The 22,692-nt window shown below is 37.0% G+C and overlaps 2 protein-coding genes across 3 annotated transcripts; both read left to right on the forward strand.

Moving 5' to 3' along the window:
• Window positions 1–161: 161 nt before the first annotated feature.
• LOC113115973 (unconventional myosin-Ie-like) lies at window positions 162–13,575 on the forward strand. Its single transcript, XM_026283744.1, has 27 exons — window positions 162–641; window positions 1,667–1,804; window positions 2,190–2,279; window positions 2,660–2,754; window positions 2,863–2,950; window positions 3,459–3,548; window positions 4,158–4,289; window positions 4,510–4,644; window positions 4,736–4,868; window positions 5,013–5,209; window positions 5,698–5,778; window positions 5,868–5,954; window positions 6,038–6,124; window positions 6,222–6,389; window positions 6,993–7,078; window positions 8,477–8,558; window positions 8,793–8,998; window positions 9,091–9,235; window positions 9,916–10,030; window positions 10,226–10,395; window positions 10,512–10,657; window positions 11,105–11,251; window positions 11,359–11,516; window positions 12,029–12,103; window positions 12,194–12,386; window positions 12,779–12,948; window positions 13,038–13,575. The coding sequence occupies exons 1-27, from the start codon at window positions 639–641 to the stop codon at window positions 13,112–13,114; spliced, it is 3,294 nt and encodes a 1,097-aa protein (XP_026139529.1). The 5' UTR covers window positions 162–638; the 3' UTR covers window positions 13,115–13,575.
• Window positions 13,576–13,887: 312 nt separating this feature from the next.
• prune (prune exopolyphosphatase) lies at window positions 13,888–22,164 on the forward strand. 2 transcript variants are annotated; one of them, XM_026283749.1, is made up of 8 exons: window positions 13,888–14,065; window positions 17,137–17,241; window positions 17,366–17,568; window positions 18,343–18,527; window positions 18,735–18,893; window positions 19,016–19,110; window positions 20,064–20,222; window positions 21,004–22,156. In XM_026283749.1, the coding sequence occupies exons 1-8, from the start codon at window positions 14,027–14,029 to the stop codon at window positions 21,415–21,417; spliced, it is 1,359 nt and encodes a 452-aa protein (XP_026139534.1). In that variant the 5' UTR covers window positions 13,888–14,026; the 3' UTR covers window positions 21,418–22,156. The 2 variants fall into 2 exon arrangements, with proteins under 2 accessions (XP_026139534.1, XP_026139535.1); XM_026283750.1 differs by lacking the exon at window positions 13,888–14,065 and adding an exon at window positions 14,990–17,060 and having other exon boundaries at window positions 21,004–22,164.
• Window positions 22,165–22,692: the final 528 nt, after the last annotated feature.

Below are 22,692 nucleotides of genomic sequence, written 5' to 3' on the forward strand. Positions count from 1 at the left end.
GTATGTTTGGCTGGGCCTAAAAAATAATGAAAGATAATAGTGTTTAGTACAATAATAATTTCACATTTTAAAAACGCTGTATTTATTAATGATATTTTACTTCTGTAAACTACATTTAGATTTTTACTAGCAATATCTGTAGTTATTTTAGTGGAAACTATGGTTAACCGTGGATGTTATAGATATCAGGAAGAAAAAAAAAAGACGTACCGAGTAGGAACATTTTTTAGTAGTTTCCAGGCCTGGCCCAGGTGCTGATTTTCCTGTTTGTTGTGTGCTGTGATTACCTGTGGCACAGGTAAATGCGATTAGGGTCGTGGGGTGGCGCCGTTATGTGCAAGTACCTGCGATTCCTTCCGCAAAAGAAAGAAGGAAAAACTCTCCAGTACTTGCCGATGCATGGACTACACCCATAAAACCAATTATTTAATAGTTTTACACGTGTTTCTGATATATGAAACACTATATCCAGAGTCGTTTATGCTTTTATAGAAATAAGAAATCGTATCGGTGGAATATCAAATGGACGACTAGTTAAATCCTGGAGTTTCACCTGAAACCTGCAAGATTTCCTCGAAGAGTCCACACAGGACTGAAAGTTACACAGGGTGTGATACGGGAAGCACCTTTAATTCATCATGGTAAGTGCTAAAACCCAATAAAACTTAATATCCTTATAAATCGAACTAAGAGATTAAGAGCTGCAGCTGGCTCTGTACACAACGTTACTGTTCGACGTCTACTACTATAGAAGTTGCATTTTAACTAGTCAAAACATAAAAAAAAAAAAAAACATTTACTCCATTATTTTCCTGCCTAGCAAAGTAAATACCAAATCATTAGTATGGTTTGAAGAAATAGTCCGGGAATAACTTCTGAAATGCATAGGATAGCTAGATATTTTGGTGGCCAATGTTTTGCCTACCAAAAACTCCATAAAAACTCGGGTTTGGGACATCATATAAAGAAGAAATCTGACTAGAAAATGTAAATCAGAGTAACTTTAGAAATTCCTGGATTACATTTGAGGACAAGGGAAATTCTGTTGAGTGTCAGTGAGAGCACAAAGTAATGATAGTTTAAATTCAAAGTCATATTTATGGGAGCCCAAAGTTTCCTCAGAATGATTGCTAATGACTTGTGCAAGGAGGATATACTCTGATTTTATTTTTCACACATTTAATTGGCCATTTCTAATTCTTAATCACCCGACTAGGCATTTTCCTTTGTTTATGATGTGAGGGAAAGAAATATGGCTCACGTTTTGTTATATTGCTGCACTGTATTTGGCATATGACTTAATGACATGCTCATGGAACTGTATAGCTTTAAAGAACAGGAGTAGTTTCCTTGTTGTAATAGTCCTGTCTTGTCAAAGTGTAAGACGTTTTAACGCTTCATAACAAAGTATTTTAGAAATGTCATTTCCTCCTCCATGCACAGTTGGCTGGCTTAGTTAATCAGTATATTCTTACACTTATTAACCCTTTAATTAACTTGTTAACTTATTAATTCTGCTCAACAGCAGCCCTCTTGTCTAATGCAGTGCCGCCAAATGCATGAAGTAGCGAAATGCATTTAAATAATCTTTATGTAACCCAACAGTATGTCAGCATTCAATTGCATATGAAAGAGACCATATGAATAAGCTAACTCTCTCTCACAGGGGAGCAAAGACAAATATCACTGGCAGACCCAGAATGTGAAGGTCAGTGGTGTGGACGACATGGTCCTCCTCTCCAAGATAAGTGAAGATGCCATCACCGATAACCTGAAGAAAAGATACATGGATGACTTCATTTTTGTATCCTTATGTCTGTAATAAACCGTAATTATTTGGTTATTTGGTCTGGCATATTTAAATATACGCTACAGTTGAAATTGAAAAGTTTAGGGTCAGTAATTATTTTGAAAATAAATTAATGTTTTTATTCAGAAATGATGCGTTAGCAGCGATCAAAAGAGACCGTAAAGACATTTCTAATGTTGCGAAAGATTTGTGTTTCAAATAATTTGTTTTGAACTTTTGATTGTTTCCACAGGAATATTAAGCAGCACCATTTTCAACTTTGATAATAATCGAAGTGTTTCTTGATAAGACATCAGTCATAATAGAATGATTTTTGAAGTATCATGTGAAGTCAAAGGAATAAAATTCATTTATTTTTGCCATAACCACAACTCTTCAGACATACATAGGCCCAGTGCTGATATCAGTGAACCCTTTTAAACAGCTGCCATATTTCACAGATCGTGAGATTGAACTGTATCAGGGAGCCGTAAGTACAATATACATTTCCTATTAGTGGTCATCCAGGGGAAGAGGGTACATAACTCTAAATATATGGATACTAAATGAAATTAAAGTTTGATGAATAATCATTCCTGCAGGATAAGGCATTTAGACGTGTCCATAGAGAACAGAGCAATGCCACTGGATGCACAGACTTGACATTTAGCTCGAAAATACTGCCTATAAATCTGTATTTGTTAATGTCTTCCCCCGGATGGCCAAATCATAGAGAGTGCATATGCAAATCAGGAAGTGTTACTGGTTACGGAATAATGGCTCTACCTCAATTTCATGCAAATGTGATTTTTAATTTTCCAGGACAGTTGTGTTAGACCCTGCAATGTGTGTGTATTCTGTCATTCGCAGGCGCAGTATGAGAATCCCCCCCACATCTACGCTCTAGCAGACAATATGTACCGCAACATGATGATTGACTCGGAGAACCAGTGTGTCATTATCAGGTCAGGGGTCAAGGATCTGGCGCCCGCACCCTGAAACACCTTAGTTTAAAGTATTGTAAGGCATCAAAAGTTTGAATTATACGTGATCTGAATGTGTTTGTAATACAGCGGAGAGAGTGGAGCTGGAAAGACAGTGGCAGCCAAGTACATTATGAGCTACATCTCCAAAGTCTCAGGAGGCGGACCTAAAGTACAGGTGAGTTTTTTTTTTTTTTTTTTTTTTTTTTTTGCTGACTTTGATGTTAAGTGACCATTAACCAAATGTCAGAAAATGGCGAACATGCAAATTTGTAGCTTTAATTGTTGAAATATTTACTTAAAATCTTAGGGGGTACTTCCAGTAAATATTTTAGGTCAGACAGGTTTTGCTAACAAACAGGTTTTGTAATCCATTTGTTAGAAGACCATTTGTTTAAAGAGAGCCTGGTTGAACTTAACCCAAAATTCATGAGAACTAATGGGTGTGGTTGTTTCTCTTGTTAATATTGCCCACATTCTGTGCTCATTGTAGGTGAAATATAGCACCTTTAAAATCACCTAGACAGTTATCTGACAATGATCTTTTTGTTCCTCTGTGACACTGAACACTTCATTTCCAGTCAGCATCAGCAACTATAAAAATGTAATGATTCAAAAAGTGTTGTGTACATATCTCATGTGGCCCATCTGAACTGTCTGTGATGTCATGTTGTTTCCTCTTTTAGCATGTGAAAGAGATCATTCTCCAGTCCAACCCCCTCCTCGAGGCTTTTGGGAATGCAAAAACCGCCCGCAACAACAACTCCAGTCGCTTTGTAAGTCTTGCTGCAATGATTCATCTCAGAAGAAATGTATTTTAGGTCTTTTTAATATTTTTTTTTTTTTATCATTTTATTCCATTATTTAGAGTTAAAATGTTTAATTATATATATATATATATATATATATATTACAAACTATCTTTGTATTAATAAATATATATATTTATTTATTTTAATAAATACATATAATTTTTAATGAAATATGTATCTTATGAATATATTTTGTGTAACTGGTAAAATAACATTGAAATTAATTCAGTCATATATTAATATTTATCAATTTTATTATTTACATATTTTTAGAAGGAACATGTAAGGCTCTCTGTTGTTTAGTATCTACAATCAGTGTGCAATCCAGGTCTCAGAATGTCATCTGGAGCATGCTGGTTCTCAACATGTTCTAGCTTGTTGGCTCCTTGTTGGCTGCAGGATTTGTTTGTAGGACTGCAGTTTGTGTGTGTGTGTGTGGGCTGAAGTTGTAGTTCACTAGGCTATACTGTTCGTTTCTTTTCTGCAGCGGTATGCTGCCAACACATGCATATGCAATAATGTCAATGCACAAGCTTTGAGTTCACTGCATATTATATTTATTTCATACCTCAGGGAAAATATTTTGAAATTCAGTTCAGCCGAGGAGGAGAACCTGATGGCGGGAAGATCTCCAACTTCCTATTGGAAAAATCCAGAGTAGTGTCTCAGAACCATGGGGAAAGGAATTTCCACATATATTACCAGGTAAAGCAGTGAGCTCATAGAAACACATCCAAGAAAAGGTCACTTTAGTGTGTGATGTGTTATGCAAGCTGGCGAATTGTTGTGTGTCATGTTATGGCAATGTGATTTAATCTAGTTTAGGCCAGCTGTGGATTGGATTGTGTCATATTAGTCAGCATGGAAGATTACTGAAATTGGATAAAATTTCTGTAAGTTGTTGTTAACAATGTGTCTGTATCAGCTCTTGCAAGGAGCCACCAAGGAGCAGAGAGAGAATTTAGGCGTCACAACCCCTGATTACTACTTCTACTTAAACCAGTCTGAAACCTACATCGTGGAGGATATTAATGACAAGAAGGAGTTTGAAGACACAATGGTGGGTGTGAAGCATTGAATCCCCTGATAGAAACCTTCTGCTTGTGTTACTGCCATTCAGTATAAACATAAATGGTATATTGCATTTTTAGGCTGCCATGTCGGTGGTCGGCCTGTCTATGGATGCTCAGGACACCGTGCTGCAGATTGTGGCAGGAATCCTCCATCTTGGCAACATTGCTTTCAGAGAGGAAGGCAACTATGCTGTGGTGGAGAGTGAAGACTGTGAGTTTATGCTTGCATTTTATCGTTTAGTTGGTCTGTGTATCTGATTCCAAGTGAGAAGTAGTACAAAACAAGCAATTCTTGAGGAGCTTGTGGAAAGATGTTTATTTTAGCTAATGAATTGGCTTTCTCACTCTTCTGCAGTCTTGGCATTCCCGTCTTACCTGTTGGGAATCAATCAGGACGGTCTAAAGAGCAAACTGACCAGTCGCATCATGGACAGCAAGTGGGGTGGTAAAACAGAGACTATTTCTGTCACCTTGAACACGGAGCAGGCCTCCTTCACCAGAGACGCACTGTCCAAAGCCCTGTACTCTAGACTCTTTGACTACTTGGTTGATGTGAGTCCATTTAAATGACTATAAAAATGCTATCGGGTCAGAAAGATTTTATTTGTATTTTTTTAAAGAAAAGAGTATTACTCCGCGAGGAAGCCTTTGGTTTATGAAAAGTGGGAGTAAAGACATTTATGTTGCAAAAGACTTCTATATCAACAACAACAACAAATTCTGTTCATCAAAAATATTTTGCAGCACATCTGTTTTCAACATAATATTAAGAAATATAACTTGTCTACCAATGAGCATATCAGAATGATGCTGATGAAAATTAAATGGAATAAAAAAAATATATATTTTTAAAATAGAAAACAGTCATTACACACTTTAATATATTTCACAATATTACTGTTATTACTTTATTTTGATTAAATAAGTGCAGCTTTAATGAGCGCAAGTAAAAAAAATTAAATAAAAACTTTTGAATGGGAGTATAAGTCTCAAAAGGCAAAAGAAAAGTAATTTCAATTAGTTTGTGCTTGTGTTTGAAGGCCATAAACAAGGCGATGCAGAAAGATCATGAGGAGTTAAACATTGGAGTTTTGGACATCTACGGTTTTGAAATTTTTCAGGTGAGTTAATTTGTGTTTTCTAAATGCACCTCTTCTTTTTTACTCGTCTTGTTCATTTTATAAGTAACCACATGCCTTTACCTCTCTAGAAAAATGGATTTGAGCAATTCTGCATTAACTTTGTGAATGAAAAACTGCAGCAGATATTTATTGAGCTCACACTTAAAGCAGAGCAGGTGAGAATTTAGTTTTTTAATAAACGTATACACACACAGGTCTCAAAGGAGATTTTTGCTGATGTTTTCCATCTCATTTGCAGGAAGAGTATGTACAGGAGGGAATCAAATGGACACCTATTGAATACTTTAACAACAAAGTTGTATGTGATTTAATTGAGTCCAAATTGGTGAGTTTACACTTGTACACTTGTAGCATCAAATGGGTGTCATATGCATAACAACATCCGTTCAACTAATGAAATCTTGGGTATCTTAATAACCCAGAATCCTCCTGGCATCATGAGCATCCTGGATGATGTGTGCGCCACCATGCATGCAAAAGGAGAGGGTGCAGACCAGACTCTGCTGCAAAAACTGCAGTCGCAAATTGGCACTCATGAGCACTTCAACAGCTGGAACAAAGGGTTCATAGTTCACCACTATGCAGGCAAGGTAAGAGACACTTTTCAAATGTTTAAACAGAGCTATATATAAAATCTTTAGCAATATAATAAATGGTAAAAAAAATCAGATTGTATAAAATGCACTTTTCTGATGGCTGGCAGTAGTATGGATGCAACACTGCCCCCTACTGCGGATGAAGTGTGTGTGTGTGTGTCATACCTATGTCATTTTATGTATTAAACATTTACTAATATTTTCTGTTTCAAATCTTTTTGTCACCTTATAGGTTCCATAAAACATCACTAACTTTGCAAATCCATAAATATTTACATTGTTGGCTTGTTTGACAGCAGTTTAAAATTTGCTGTAATTTTGGGGATTTTTTACGGAATGGATGGTTTTTAAATTATCAGAATTCCTATTAATAAGATAAAAGCACTGTCAAATCTTCTAAAATATTTAATAAATGTCAATAAGGGAGTATTAATTATTCATTAGGAGTTCTGTGTGCCTGCACATTGGTAACATGAGTATTATAGGACAGTGAATCATCTGAATTTAGATGCCTTGAGTTGTTTTAGTGTGCTTCCAGCGAGTCACTCTGATATTGATTAATTTCTTGGTGAGAGTAATAAGAGCCCTTATTTCCAGGTGTCTTATGATGTGAGCGGCTTCTGCGAGAGAAACAGGGATGTGCTGTTCAATGACATCATCGAGCTCATGCAGAGCAGTGAGTTGTAAGTGGTCATCTGGTTATTTTTACTAGTATTTTAACTAATGTCAGCTGGATTATAGCAGAAGCTGTTTTTTTTTTAAACTATATTCACATCTTTTTATTGGTATTTTGTACGACAATAGAGACTGAAATAATGATAACAAGGTGAACAGTAGGATATTGTCCATTTATTAATCCTTTCCACAGTCTCTCCATTCATATAAACTCAGATGGACAGGAAAGCATTAAATATAAATAAACAATAACAAATTAAATCAAATAGATATAACTAACCAATATATAAGTAAATAACAACAACCCTCAAAAAAGATGACAAGCATAACATGTTGCCAGTTACAGGTGTAAAAGTTAGGCCTTTAATATAGTCCAAAAAGGATCCTAAGTTTTATAAAAAGATTTGAGTGAACCAGAGAGTGAACATCTTAACTTTTCAAGTTTGATACCTTAAAAAAAAGTCCTGTCTCCTCCTGTCATGTGTTGGGGGTGAGGTGTGCTTCCACTTAAGAAGGATAGCTCGTCTGGCCAAGATTGTAGCAAAAGCAACAACCTTTCTATCTCGGGCTGTCAGATCAGGTCTAATGGATACTCCAGAGAGGGCTAACAAGGGATCAGTGTCTATATTAGTGTTTAGAGTTTCATTAAATGTATCAAATACACCTGACCAGAAATCTTCCAACTGTGGACATGTCTAAAACATATGCAGGTGATCAGCAACGGTTACAGGCAGCGCTTCTGTCTGGGGAAAATGTAGACAACTGGGCACTGGTTAGGTGAGCTCTGAACAGGATTTTACACTGCATCAAACCATGCCTAGCACATAAGGAAGAGAAGCGTGCCTGGTTCAAGATGTTATGCCATAGATCCTCTATAATAGTAAGTCCTAGGTCATGCTCCCAAGTATCTTTAAGAGTGTCGGTCCACATTTGTCTCACGTAGCCAGACCTTCAGACTGAAAAAGCCTTGCCCTGGAGGTTTTTAAATCTCCAAGGCTCAGAAAGTCCCAGTTGAGAGGTGTAGTTCAGCACCACATTGGCTGACCTAGAGAGAGTAGACTGGTTGGGGGAAGACCTGTCGAGGGAAACATCTCGGACCAGGTTAAAATCTTTTTAAAAGCCCCTAAATGCACTCATGCACCAATGCAGAACATCTGCAGTCTTGCAGTTATTTCTTAATGACATAATAAATCACATAAATAAATCACAAAATCAATATGGTGTAGCATTTTTATGGAGGATAGTATGGTTGTTTATTTTTTCTTGTGAGAGAGATTCTGTGGTGTATTACTTCACTAAAAGGCAGCTCTATGATTATTTCTTCCATGTGCTGGTAAAGAGTAAACAGTATTAGGGCTTCAGAGAGGTTTGAAATGATTGGTCTCTTTTTCTGGTCATATCCATAGTGCCTTCATCAAAGATTTGTTCCCAGAGAACCTTGAGGCTGAGAAAAGGGGCCGTCCCACCACTTCAGGTTCAAAGATTAAGGTAAAATAACTGATTTCCAAAACAGAGAAATGCACACTTGACTAGAAATATTCCTACAATTGGATTTAAACCATGCATTATGTTTCAGTTCCTAACAAAGTTACTCGGCCAGCTTGCATTTAGTGCTTGGCAAGTGTGCTGGATGCTGTGTATAGTTACAGTTTTGTATGATACATGAATGTGATGTTGTGCTCTTAGATTTGTTATGCAACTGTTTATTTTTTTTTCTTACAGAAACAGGCAAATAATCTGGTCCAGACGTTAATGAAATGCACCCCTCATTATATTCGATGCATCAAGCCCAATGAGACCAAAAAGCCTCGTGACTGGGAGGAAAGCCGCGTCAAACACCAAGTAGAATATCTGGGACTGCGGGAGAACATCCGGGTTCGCAGGGCTGGATACGCCTTCCGACGCGCCTTCAAGAAATTCCTGCAAAGGTACAATCCGCTCTTAACAATGCCTGTCTAGATGCTAAATGATATATATATGAAAATTTAACATAACTAACTATTCCATTATATTTGCTCAGATATGCCATCTTGACCAGAGAAACGTGGCCTCAGTGGCGAGGAGATGAGAAACAGGGTGTCCTGCACCTTTTAAAATCTGTCAACATGGACTCAGACCAGTACCAGCTGGGCAAAACCAAAATCTTCATCAAGGCCCCAGAATCTGTATGTACTTTTTTTGTAACTTGACAGTAGTGATGTGAATCAATAATGTCATAGTTTTAATTTAATGGGATGTTTTCTTCAAATACGAGAAATAATAACCTCATTCATTAACTGAACATCTGGGACTATGTCCTTTTTTTGCTGTTCTAACTGAATTTTTTTTAGAGGTGGGTCAGTTTATTTTAGCCATGGACAAACTGAATTACTTTGCAGTTTGGCTACGTAAATGCATTCCTTTGGCGATGTGCAAAAGATTAAAAGTAATTCAGACTTAAGTGAATATTATTCAGCTGTGGTTCACATGGTTTCTTGTAGAACTATGTTTTTCAAAACTTTGTTAGACTCTAGAAGTGCATCCTTATTCACATACTTATGCAATATGCAATTTTTTTTTTTTGTATAAGTAGTGTGAAAAAGTGCATTTTTAATGCCCAGATGATGCACTTAATCAAAAAATGGTAAAATGTTGGACAAGACTAAATATACTTATATAATTTGCATACTAGATGATTGAGTATGCCTATAGTGTGTCATTTGTTACACACCTAACACTGTGAGTGGATGTACTTGTCAATGCTCTGGTCATTTTGTGTTTTGCATTTTGTTCATATTCTGAAATATTTTGTTGATATTCAACAGTGATGACAATGAAAACTAAGCGCGATTATGTCAATCTTTAGTTGTTCCTGCTGGAGGAGATGAGGGAAAGGAAATACAACGGATATGCTCGGGTAATCCAGCAAGCCTGGCGCAAACACATCGCTGTGCGCAAGTACGTCCGGATGCGAGAGGAAGGTAAGAGTTCATTTAGATTCCTCTCTTTGATACATACAGAAAAAGAAACGAGTTCAGATCCCATTGCTCTTTGTAGCCCATCTTCTGTATCAGTCAGTAAATATGGACAAAAGACTCAAATCTAATATATAGGGCCTTTGGATTAGAATCAGATGTACTTCATTTTCAATCACACTCATTCTGTAATGCTTTCAGCCTCTGATCTCTTGCTGAACAAGAAGGAGAGACGAAAGAACAGTCTGAACCGCAATTTCGTGGGAGACTACATTGGCATGGACAACCATCCAGAGATTCGACAGTTTGTGGGTCGTAGGGAGAGGGTTGATTTCGCCGACGTGGTGGTCAAATATGACCGCAGATTTAAGGTTTGACTTGACGTCCCCTGTAACATTCTGTTTAGTAGTATTTTGTGCTAGTTTACTGAACCAACAGAAGTTTTATTCATCTGACACATACTCACATGCTGTTTCAATGCCCACAGACTGTCAAGCGTGACCTCGTTCTCACCCCCAAGTTCCTCTATTTGATTGGACGTGAGAAGGTGAAACAGGGTCCTGAGAAAGGCCAGATTCAGGAGGTCTTGAAGAGAAAAATAGAGGTGGAAAAGATCCAATCCGTCTCTCTTAGGTACTCTCTCATATAATGTGAATGATAACCTTTAGGCCTTGAAAGATCTCCCAACATAAAAAAGCTTCAAAATGATTAATAAATCATACATTTAAAGTAGAATGAAAATAAAGTTCTTTAAAGGGATAGTTCTGTAATTCTGTCATCATCTGCTCACCCTCAAGTTGTTCCAAACCTGTATGAATTTCCTCCTTCTACTGAACACAAAATATATTTTGTAGAATGTTATTAACCAGTTTCTGATTCCCATTGACTTCCATATTTATTTATTTTTTTAATAATGTTGAAGTTTTGCTTATCTACATTCTTCAAAATATCATACAGGTTTGGAACAAGGTGGGTGAGTGAATGATGCCTTTAAACAAGCATTTAGGCAGGTTTTTATCATTTCTAAATTGAATATGTATGATGGGTTATTAATCAGTTATTGTATCTCTCTTTTCTCAGCACATTACAGGATGACTTCTTCATATTGCACGAGGATCAGTACGACAGTGTGCTGCAGTCTGTCTTTAAAACGGAGTTCCTCAGTCTCCTGTTCAAGCGTTACGAGGAAAAAACCCAGAAAAAGCTGCCGCTGAAGTTTAACAACATGTGAGCAATGTTTCCCTCGCTGAGAAATTTACTAGGTGATGTATTATTCGGAAAAGTAGGATATGTTGATCTTGTAGTTTTAACATTAAACTTTTTTTCTCTACCAGACTTGAATTTAAGGTGAAGAAAGGAGGATGGGGTCCATTTTCATCTGCGGGCTCCCGACAAATCCAGTTTCAGATGGGCCAGGGTGATGAAGCAGTTCTGAAGCCCAGCAGCAAAGCCCTGTCTGTCAGTATTGGACCCGGTCTGCCTAAAAACGCAAGTGAGTCTATGTTGAAATTTTATGTTGTAGTAAAAATATTTTAAATACTTACAACACATATAGTATCACAAATAAGTGGTCTTGAGACACCCATTTTGCATTCAATTTTAAGATCATGAAGAAATATCCCCATTCAAATTTTTTTTTAAAGATTTATTCTCAGTTTATTTGATCAACAATGCTGTAAAAACAGTAACATTCTGAAATATTACAATTTTAAAAGAACTGTTTTTAGTTGTTATCATATTTTAAAATGTAATTTATGCCTGTGATGCAAAGCTAAATTACTCTAGTCTTCAGGATACACGATCCTTCAGATTAGAAATAATTCTGATAAAAAAAATAAAAAAAACATGCATATGCTTACAAACGTTCTTATTGTTTTCAGTGTTAAAATCAGCTGTGCTGTTTAATGTTTTTGTGAAAACCAATTGTTTTAGAAATTTAGAAAGTTGATTGAATAGAAAGTGAGATTAAAGACTTTTTCTAATATGTCATAATCATTTTCGCAGGACCCACTCGCCGTGACAACAGAAAAAGCAGGTACATAGGGAGCCAAAACCACAATGCAGGCCAGTATTCACGTGGTAAGACCCCAATTTTGGATATTTCACAAAAGTTTCAGCTAAAATGTTTTAGAAGTCATTTTAAAATGTTCCTATGGCCTGTGATTTCAGAACCTCCCAAGTCTGCTAGTCGAGGAAGAGGAACCCAGGGGCAGCATGCCGGTAGAAACTCTCTGCTCCGCCAGCAGTCCAGTAAGGATCAGCCCACCCTTCCCAGACTCAAGGGATCTCGCCGCAGTGAACGCGAGAGCCAGATCTACACTGATATGGACTTCATGAACGTTCCTGATCAGGGCGTGGCTGGGTGAGATCACAGAGCAACTGACAGCAACTAATTACAAGATACAAGCAATTGGAAGAATTATATCCTAAACTGACTAAAGACTTTTACAATCTTAAAACCACAGATCGGTATGTTAGTAATGGTAACACAACTTTTTACGAAATGAATTCTGTCGTTCTGTTTGTTATTATAGTATTTTATTTCTGTTTTCAGTATCATTTGAATTTAATTCTATCTTCACTCTGTCGGTATTTGTTTTTCCAGAGATACCTAAAGCTTAAAATAATGTCAATTGTTTAATAATTTTACTCTATTCTTAGTCGTAGAAATTTAGTTTCAGTTTTTATGAGAATGTTTAATTACAATTGTTATTTCAGTCTTTCGAAGGAAATATACCCTTTGTTTTCTCTCAGAATGCATCGCAGACGTTCAAAAGAGTACAAGCCTCTTCCAGGTTCAGGGGGACCCAAACCCAAACCCAGACCCCGCACCCCACAGTGCAGAGCACTCTACGGTTATGATGCTCAGGACACAGATGAGCTCGGCTTTCAAGCAAATGATATCATAGAAATCATACATGAAGGTAATCTATTTTTATAATATTGAAAGTGAATGTTGTACAGATTCTATTGGGTGAATGCTGCACTAACCCAAGATGTGCTGTCTGCCCAGATCCCTCAGGTTGGTGGAAAGGCCGGCTTCGGGGAAATGAAGGCCTGTTTCCTGGCAACTACGTTGAGAAGATCTAAACCGGCTTGCTATTTGGACAGAATGTGTTTCATAAGCAGAAATTCAATCACGAAGGACAAAGCCTCTGCATTATATCAAAGCATCATATCCCCAAGATCACTGATGTTTACTATACAAGGTGCAAAGATGCCACCCTGACAAAGATGTGTTGATAACTTGCTAATAATTACTTTTATAGAAAATAATGTTAGACGTAATTGTAGAAGAAAAACTATAGTACTGTTTCACCATGTTACCCAATGTAAAACACTATAATTTTTTTTTAAATATATGTTGTTGTTGTTGTTTTTTTTTTTTTGGAAAGTAGATTTAATTAATATTTTAATGTATTTTACTAGATTTGTATTTTAAAGATCCAATTTCTACTTTTTTACTGATATTGTACAGTTGTATAAAATCAGAGAAGCTGTTTTCACATACTTGGAGAAAAAAATAAAACGGAATAAATTTTCTGGTAAAAATGTTTTCATTATAAACACTAAAAAAAAAAAGAAAATCTAATGAAACAGCAAAATTGAGGGACTTCTTCTAGTTTGCATTTGATTGGACACAAATCTGTGTGGAACAGTAGTTTATTTTTCCCTCAGAAAAATATTTTACAATTCAAATGTCTATTTTAGATGAAATATCAGAACACTTAAACTTTGTCAACGTTTAGGAGAACACTAGCACAGAGAAGAGATTGGATTGGATCTGTTTTTCTGGTTGCTCGTGTGTCCACAACAAACTACATTTCCCGGCAACCATATGACGTCAGGACGTAGTTGGTTTTTGCTCGCGCGCAAACCTCTGAATGCGAGTGGCTTAACTTACACACACTTGAGACACTGCACATTTGAGAGGCAGTGAAGGGCATTTCATACTCATTAAGTATATTCCGTTACGTGAAAACGCTCGGGCTCCGTGTAACAATGGAGGCATATTTACGTAGTTGTCGCGATGTGCTTAAGGTAAGACTATGGTACAGTAACGTTACGCTTAAAGAGAGAGGGGGTTGCTCGTGTTATGTTTTCTTCTACCATTTTACCCACTTAAATGTGGCTAGGGGCAAGAGCTTCCACTGTGCTTGTTTAAACATTAATAATCTCGAGTGTGGTCGCCGTTTATGATTGCTTGGTGTGATAAATAATGACTGCTTTGTTTGATACGCTCGATATTGACATAAGTCATATGGTATGACGCGCAGGCGAAGACCCTGGCCGCATGCGCCATTGATAGAAATAAGCACATGCATTGAAAGTACGCAGACATGTTCGTTTATAGTTGTTATTTATATAACAATACTTTTAATATAATTTAGTCTTATGTTATATATATATATTTTTTAAAGTTTTTATTTATGTAACGTTACCAGTGAATTATATTAATATATTTGGAACAAGTATGAATAAAATGTATAATTGTGTAAGTGGTTTATATATATATATATATATATATATATATATATATATACACACACACACATGCACTACCTTTCAAAAGTTTGAGATCAGATACATTTTTAATGTTTTTTTTTTTAAGGGGTCATATGATGCTTTTTTAAAGATCGTTATTTTGTGTATTTGGTGTAACCGAAAATGTTGACATGCTTTAATGTTAAAAAAAAAACAGGTCCCTCTTTCCAACAAGCTGCAGTCTGCTCTGATTGGCCAACTGACCCAGTGCTTTGTGATTGGCTTAACACCACCAGCCCTTGTTGGAAATGTAAAAGCCCCTTTCCATAATGGCGAGTTTAATCTTTTTTTAAAATAAATATCAAGACAGTTAATAATGTTCTTATTTTTACCATCAGTTCATGGCTGAAAGGGGAACAGAGTAACGCAGTAACAAAGCTTGTGTATTTGCAGTATTTTTATGTATTTGTTTTTTTAAAGAAAGAAATGAATGTGTTATATGGTAAATACTTATGTTAGAAAATATTTCTATTTTGGATGAATGCTTTTTTTTAATTCATCAAAGAATTTTGAAAAAGTATCCAACATTCATAATAAATCAGCATATTGTTAATAAATCAGATCAATCTCCTAATGATGATAATGTGACAGTGATGACTGGAGTGATTTAATGAGCTGTTTGGTGCAAATGGATCTTTTTGAGCTTCGGATACAGACTATTTTTTAAAGGTGCTGTCAAGTGTGTTTAGTCAATAAGAACAATTCCCACTTTTCTAGTTTTTCAGCTTAATGCACTCGCTTTCAAAGCTGAAGGTGGCCTTATTTGCAGAGAAAATAACACCTGCTGTCTGGTATACATGATCCTGACAGCGTCTGTCCAACAGCAGTGCATCTCCCCACCCTAAACTTGTTGTTTTTAACCCAAACACCCTGACACCTGCACTCACCCACCGCTGGGTGGATATAGTGAAGCAAAGCCCCTGTTTACCTTGAGACTCAGCTCATGGAAGCAAGCAGAGATGGGTTCTTTAACTAATTCAGTCAATGATTGAAGAAATTATACGGTTGCACTTGTGGTTAAAGTGCTTTTTATCTGCACTGAAGCGTGATGTTGTAAATAGAGCGCACAGAAGAGCTCTTTTCCACTCTGACTAGAGACCCGCAGGTTCTGTACTGTTTACTCACTGTCCTGTGGTCCATTTCACATTGCAGTGACTAGATTTCTGTGCTGTCCTCTGGCCATGCACATATGGGTATGAATAAGCATGTTTTTTTCCTGCACTTCCCCATCTAACAAGGGTTTCAGTGATGATTATCACATGAGAAAGAGAGCTCTTGCCGAAACCTCAACCTAAACGGGCCTCGTCACCCCTGATCTGTGCCAGCTGTGAGCTCAGTCACTCTTGTGTTGACTGTCCGTCATCCAGCGTTTCAAACAAACCCCAGCTGGTTGCCCAGATCAGAGTACATCATTTAATGCTGATGTCACAGATGTTTTCTGTATTCGGCTGGAGTAATGGAGCAGGCCAAATGCTAATCAACGCTGGACGAGGAGTCATCATGGGGAGAGATAAAAGGTTTTATTGAATCCAAGGCGATGCATTCAGTGTTATTCTATTAAAAGTGCTCTTCATCTCACTGGTGATCCAGCAAATAGGCTGCAATATAGAATTGTGGGTTTTTAAGTTCCCAAAAGACAGAGAGCGCAAGAAAAGTGCATTTAAAGTGACGTAGTCCATAACTACACTACTGTTAGAAAGTGTCAAAACTCAAAAGTAATACTTTTATTCAGCAAGGATTTGTTAAATTGACCTATAATGAGCACCAAATCAGCATATTTAGAATAATTAATGAAAGATCATTTGTCAGTGAAGACTAGAGCGATAGTGTCTGCTGAACTGCATAAATGTGAACATTCAGCTTTGCCGTCACAAGAACAAAATGTTTAAAAAGAAAAGTTAAAATAAATGCAGCCTCGGTGCGCATAAGAGTAATCCGAAACAGTAAAAATCAAGATTTCAGATTTTTAACAGTAGTGTAACTCTTCTGAAGCCATACTATTATTCATGTTAGGAAAGCACTGAAATTGACTAACCACAGGACATTTATGGGAAATGAAAAAAATAAATAAAAATTGAAAATACAGAATTTTTGTGTGACCAATCTACAAATCCCCCCAACAATGCAAAAAAATTGCACAGCAATGAAGAGGTGAAACTCAAAAAAATCTAGAGTGCAAAATCACCACTCACTCACACATATACGGACACACACGTTATCATCTGTTAAAATAAGCCATGCTTTATCTCTGACACATTGTGCTCCACCTCCCACTGGCTGCTGGTTATATAGAGCGACTGGGTGATCACAAGTTCATCATTGTTTGTCAGATGAAGTACACTGTGGAGCTGGAAGTCCCCGCAGCCTATTGGATGCATTTTAGCTTGTCAATATTTGTGCATAGGTAAGTTGTGCACGGAAACCACAAACAGATGTTTCAGTTTTGGATTTCAGCCTGAAAAGCCACAAAAGCCACATTATGAAGAACTAGGTTTGCAGTTATATGTTACGAATTCTTGTCCTATATTCTTCCAGCAGCCTGTGACACTGTTCTGTTTCATTCTCAGGGTTGTAGTAAGAACAGCCCAGGGCTGCATGTCATAATGGGAAATGAGGCTTGTGATATGGACTCCATGGTATCAGCCCTGACCTTCGCCTACTTTCTTTCAAAGGTATGCAGTGCCCAACCTAATAAACCACTTTTGTTGCAGTGTTCTTGGAAAATTGTGCCAGATATAACAGACGTGATAATTCTGGATTATTGTTCTGTTCATCATTAATGTTGTCATCTCGTAGAGTCTTGATTGTAAGAGGATGCCGGTCCCTGTGCTCAACATCCCACGGGCTGAGTTCCCCTTGCGCTCTGACAGCACCTTTCTGCTGAGAGAGTCCGGTCTGTCCCAAGACTGCCTGCTGTTCAGGGAAGAGGTGGACCTCCACGGCCTGCACAAGAACAAACAGCTGACACTGACACTGGTCGACCACAATGTTCTGCCCAGGTCAGATTTCTGTTCTGTAGCACAAATGCAATGTTTGTACTACAACATGTTCTGTCTTCCATCGTCATGCATAAAATAAATGCAGTTTTAGAGTAATTAATTAACTGATTTTTTAATTTTAATATATAAAATATAATATCAAAATATATATAATTTGTTAAAAAAAATTTGAGGTCAGTTGTTTTCGAAAGGAATTAACGTTTATTAAGCAAGGATGCATTAAATTAATCAATTTATTAATTGCAAAATGTCTATTTCTATTTTAAATAAACGTCATTCTTTAAAGACGTCACGATTTAAAAATAAAAATAATTAAGCAACAACAAAACTGTTCTCTGATTTTACTCACTGACTTACTAACTGTTTATGATAATAACAGAAAATGTCTGAAAGATCATGTGATGTGAAGACTGGAGTTATAACTGCTGAAAATGTAGCTTTGCCATCACAGGAAAAAAATTATGCTTTAAAATCTATTATAATTTAAAACTAATTTTAAATTGCAATTTTATTATAATTGTAAAATGGTGAGCATTTAAGACACTTAAAAAATCTATCTTACCTGCCACAATCTTTTGAACAGTAGTAGTAAGTAAATAATAAATGTGTGAATAAATAATATAATATGGAATATTATATAAATATTTAAAATATATATGCAAATCATCTTTTTTTTTTTTTTTTTTTTTTATCTGTGCAATGCAAGTTAACTTTTGAAGTGAAGATCAGGAGATTTGGTCAGTTCTTTTATAGTAAATCTGTGTTATTCTGTAGTGCTGACAGTGAGCTGGAGGACGATGTCGTGGAAGTGATTGACCATCACCTCCTACAGAGGCCCACATCCCCTTCCTGTCCCGTCACTGTGGAGCCCGTGGGCTCCTGTGCCACCTTGGTGACTGAGCGCATCGCCCAAAAAGCACCTGAGGTTCTGGACCATCAAGTGGCTCAGCTTTTATACGGTGAGTGTCATGGCGATGTGATAAACACGGAGAGGAATGTGAGCTCTCACAGCATGACTGCGGCTCAATCTGTTAGATGCTGTTAGACATCAGATGGACTCAGCATGGGCTTCAGTGGCAATAAGCCAGAAGAGATACTTGATAGAGATGTGAGATGTCAGCAGAAAGATAACATCTTGTTAACTTGCAAAATGTATGTGTTGACAGGTACCATTATTCTAGACTGTGTTAACATGGCACCTGAAGCAGGTAAAGTCACCCCTAAGGACAGCCAGTACGCCGTCTTTTTGGAGAAACGCTTTCCAAAACTGCCTAAGAGGGGTGTTCTCTTTCAGTCGCTACAGAATGCCAAGTTTGATGTGTCAGGTGAGAGGATCTTGTACTGTGTAGTTTAATGAAACAAACCACTTGATATAGACATATTAACAGTATGATTTGAATTCTTGAATTAATTGAATGTAATTTCACGTTACTGTCCTGTATTTCAGGCCTCTCTACAGAACAGATGCTGTTGAAAGACATGAAAGCAGCATCTGGTGGAGATCTAAAGTTGGCTGTCAGTGTCATTTATATGACACTAGAGGTCAGTGCTGTTATGACATATTTCACTTAAAGCTTCTACAATCTCTGAAGCTTGGAATGTATTGATCTGGCTGATACAGCTTTTAACCAAAATTGTGTTATTTATAGATCACATGCAAATTACACGTTTTGTCCTAAATGAAGTGAATCTTATGTTTGTGCTGTGCATTTAGCCTCAGTACTCCGTTCCACAAGTACAGAGAGGAAATGTGGACTGTGAAATGTAAGGAGCTACAGTTGTGGGCACAAAGTGTGCTCATGTGCCCATCCTCATGACTCATGTGAATTCCTCATTAATACTGAAGCACAGCCGACTCCAAGTCAGACACACCCAGACTCACCGCAGGGCTGGGCGGCCCGTCTCGCACACCCACTGATTACACCAGACATTAACCTCCGTGACAGACTCTCCTCTTCTCTTGTTAGGACATACAATAGCAAGACATGAGGTTGCTGAATCAGATGTGTGAAGTATCAAAACCTTCTTTGTTCACCCTACAGGAGACTGGGGGAAATTGTTCAATTATTATTATTTTTTTTTTATATAAATGGCCCCGGTATGCTAATTATAACACTTGAAAAATGGCATTACCCATAGAATCTCAATTAATTCAAAGTAATAATGCCATTTATTATGTAATTATTTTACTTGTCAAATTGCCAAAGAAGTTAATCAGAAATATTTATCAATGATTCAGAAGAGATTGAGGTTTGATCTCTGCATATTTTAAAGATTATATTTTTCAGTAATATATTTAGATTTCATTAAAATACCTTAAGCTAATGAAATTTTCTTAATATCTAAGCTGAAACAAACATATGGTTGGAGCCATCAAAACTTAATTCAACAGAAATAAATAAAATATTGGGCATTTTGGGTCTCAAAAAGTGAAATTAGGTTTTTTTTTTTTTTCTTATGATGCTCACGTGTTAAAAGTGCCGTTCTGTCTTCAGTCTTTTCTTCAGAGGCGAGGACTTCAGCAGGACCTCTGTGAGTTCTGCCACAATCACAACTACAACCTGGTGCTTGCCATGACAATCTCTTTCATCGACAACAAGGAGCCCCTCCGTCAGCTAGCCGTCTACAGCTCCAGCACTGTCTACAGAGAAGAGGTACTCATTACCCTCATTTCCAGGAATGAAGATACAAAAGAAATTGACTACATACTAATAGTTAAAAAAATTGCGAATTAATTTTGAAACAAAAAGCACACTCTTCACCATTTAGGTTCAACAAGTTTTTTTTTATCAAAGGAATTTATGATAAACGCTCGGTGAGAATTAAGATCAGCAAATAATAATAATAATACCTTACATTTATATAGCGCTTTTTCTAGACACTCAAAGGGCTTACGTAGTCAGGGGGTATCTCCTCATCCACCACCAGTGTGCAGCATCCACCTGGATGATGCGACGGCTGCCATAGTGCGCCAGAACGCCCACCTCACACCAGCTTACTGGTGGAGAGGAGACAGAGTGATGAAGCCAATCAGCAGATATGGGGACTGTTAGGAGGCCATGATGGTCAGAGGCCAATGGGCGAATTTAGCCAGGATGCCGAGGTCACACCTCTACTCTTTTCAAAAGACATCCTGGGATTTTTAATGACCACAGAGAGTCAGGACCTCGGTTTAACGTCTCATCCGAAGGACGGTGCTTGTTGACAGTATAGTGTCCCCATCACTACACTGGGGCAAAGATCTTTATAACCAGTTAACAGGGTTTCCCAGTTTGTACTTTTATAATGCTTTATTTCCAGTCTTTTAATGGTGGTTAATGTTCTAGTAATGAACAACTTTTCAACAGTAATGTATAAAATAAAATAAATAAACAATGAAAGCTAAAATTAAAGATTTTTCTCACTAATTGAAAGCTGTATTTTCCTTTTTCATAGATGAGTAAAGCACTAGAAAAAGCCAAAAACCCAAGTCTGGACCTTAAGCCAGTGAGCAGTCCATATCCAGATGTGAAGGCCTTTATACAGGGTAACACATTAGCATCCCGCAAGAAAGTAATGCCCATAATCACAGACTTCCTGAAGGAGAGGGAAAGAAAAGTGTATCAAAGTGGGAACATAGAGGACCTAGATCTGGACGATGATTCCAATCTGGACCAGAGTGACTCACAACAATGTCCTGAGGATACTGGGATGGAGGACGATGTCCAGGTTCCTCCAACGCCAATGAACAGTCTTGTCGAGGGTTGTCCCTTGGACAATGGCCTACCAAAAATCAGTCCTGAGGTTTTGGTGGAGAAAGTTAGCAAGATGGCCAGCATGGAGGAGATGTCGTCTGAGGGACAGTGCTGAGAATCTGTTGTCCGAGAGAGTGTTGAATAAGAGCTGGAGAAAGAACGTCCTTCTGCGTCTTCAAGAGGATGAAGTTCATATCCAACAGTGCTGCATCAGGGCTTGAGACTGAAATGGCACTTTTTAGACCTGGTTAACTCACAAAGGTACGATACAGTCTGAAGAGGCCATTCTGTTGACTTTCTAAGGACTGGTACATGATCATTCAAATGGAACATTACAAAAACGCATTTATATATAAAATGTTTAAAGTTTGACTATCGTAAAAAAAAAATATTCAGGTTTAGGCTGGTTATTCAATGTTCGCGGTCATATATGATCTGCTAAATTAATCAGAAGTGTCTCATTTAGACATATTATCTAAAATTGACAATAAGCACCCAGTGCTAGCTTGCAACTGACTATTAATAGAATAAACTAATTCAGAATGAATTTCCAGTATTATCTATCCAATTAATTATAACGTGGTAGCTATCATTGCTTATACAAATAACATACTTAATTCTTGTGTTAAGTAGTATTAAGTACTTGTTGTGTTAATTAAAAAGTTATTTTCAGCTTGTCTGCAGATCATGTCTGTGGCATGGCATTGATCCCCCAGAAAATCCTTTTGACTTCTCCCTTGATTTACAAAACTGAATGGAAAATGCATCCTAGTCACGATTTCAATTCAACTTTAAAACAATGCTAGAGTTGCATATTTACATTTATCCATTTACAAACTATATATATATATATATATATATATATATATATATATATATATATATATATATATATATATATATATATATATATATAAATTTTCAGTGCTGCCTGTTTGTCTGCAAACAGTGCAAGTATATCAGCATTTAGGCAGTTCCTGTTGGGATGAGTCAAAATGATTGTGTGGTAATTGGAAGCGTGCCAAAGATGTAATCCGTACAGTAAACCTTAAATTGATGACGTTATGTAATTTTATCTCACACACCATTAAATGTAAGTGAAGATGAACATTCTTTGGATTAGTACATCTGTCATGATTCCCCAGTAATATTGTAAAGGAGTTATTGTGGGTACCCTTCTGTGGCCTTTTGCATGATCTAGGTGTGAACTGACCTGCTCCTGATTAGATTAGAGTCACGGCACCTGCATTTTAGTCAATGAGATTTTACCATTAACTACCAAAGACCTCAGTTGTGTTTGTGTGTTCGTGATGATAAACATTTCAGCATTTGAGATTTCAAACTTTAGTATTCTGTTTGTTTGTTTGTTATCTTACGTAATTTATTTTAT

This window comes from Carassius auratus, chromosome 16 (assembly GCF_003368295.1).
Source record: "Carassius auratus strain Wakin chromosome 16, ASM336829v1, whole genome shotgun sequence".
Taxonomy (NCBI): Eukaryota; Metazoa; Chordata; class Actinopteri; order Cypriniformes; family Cyprinidae; genus Carassius; species Carassius auratus.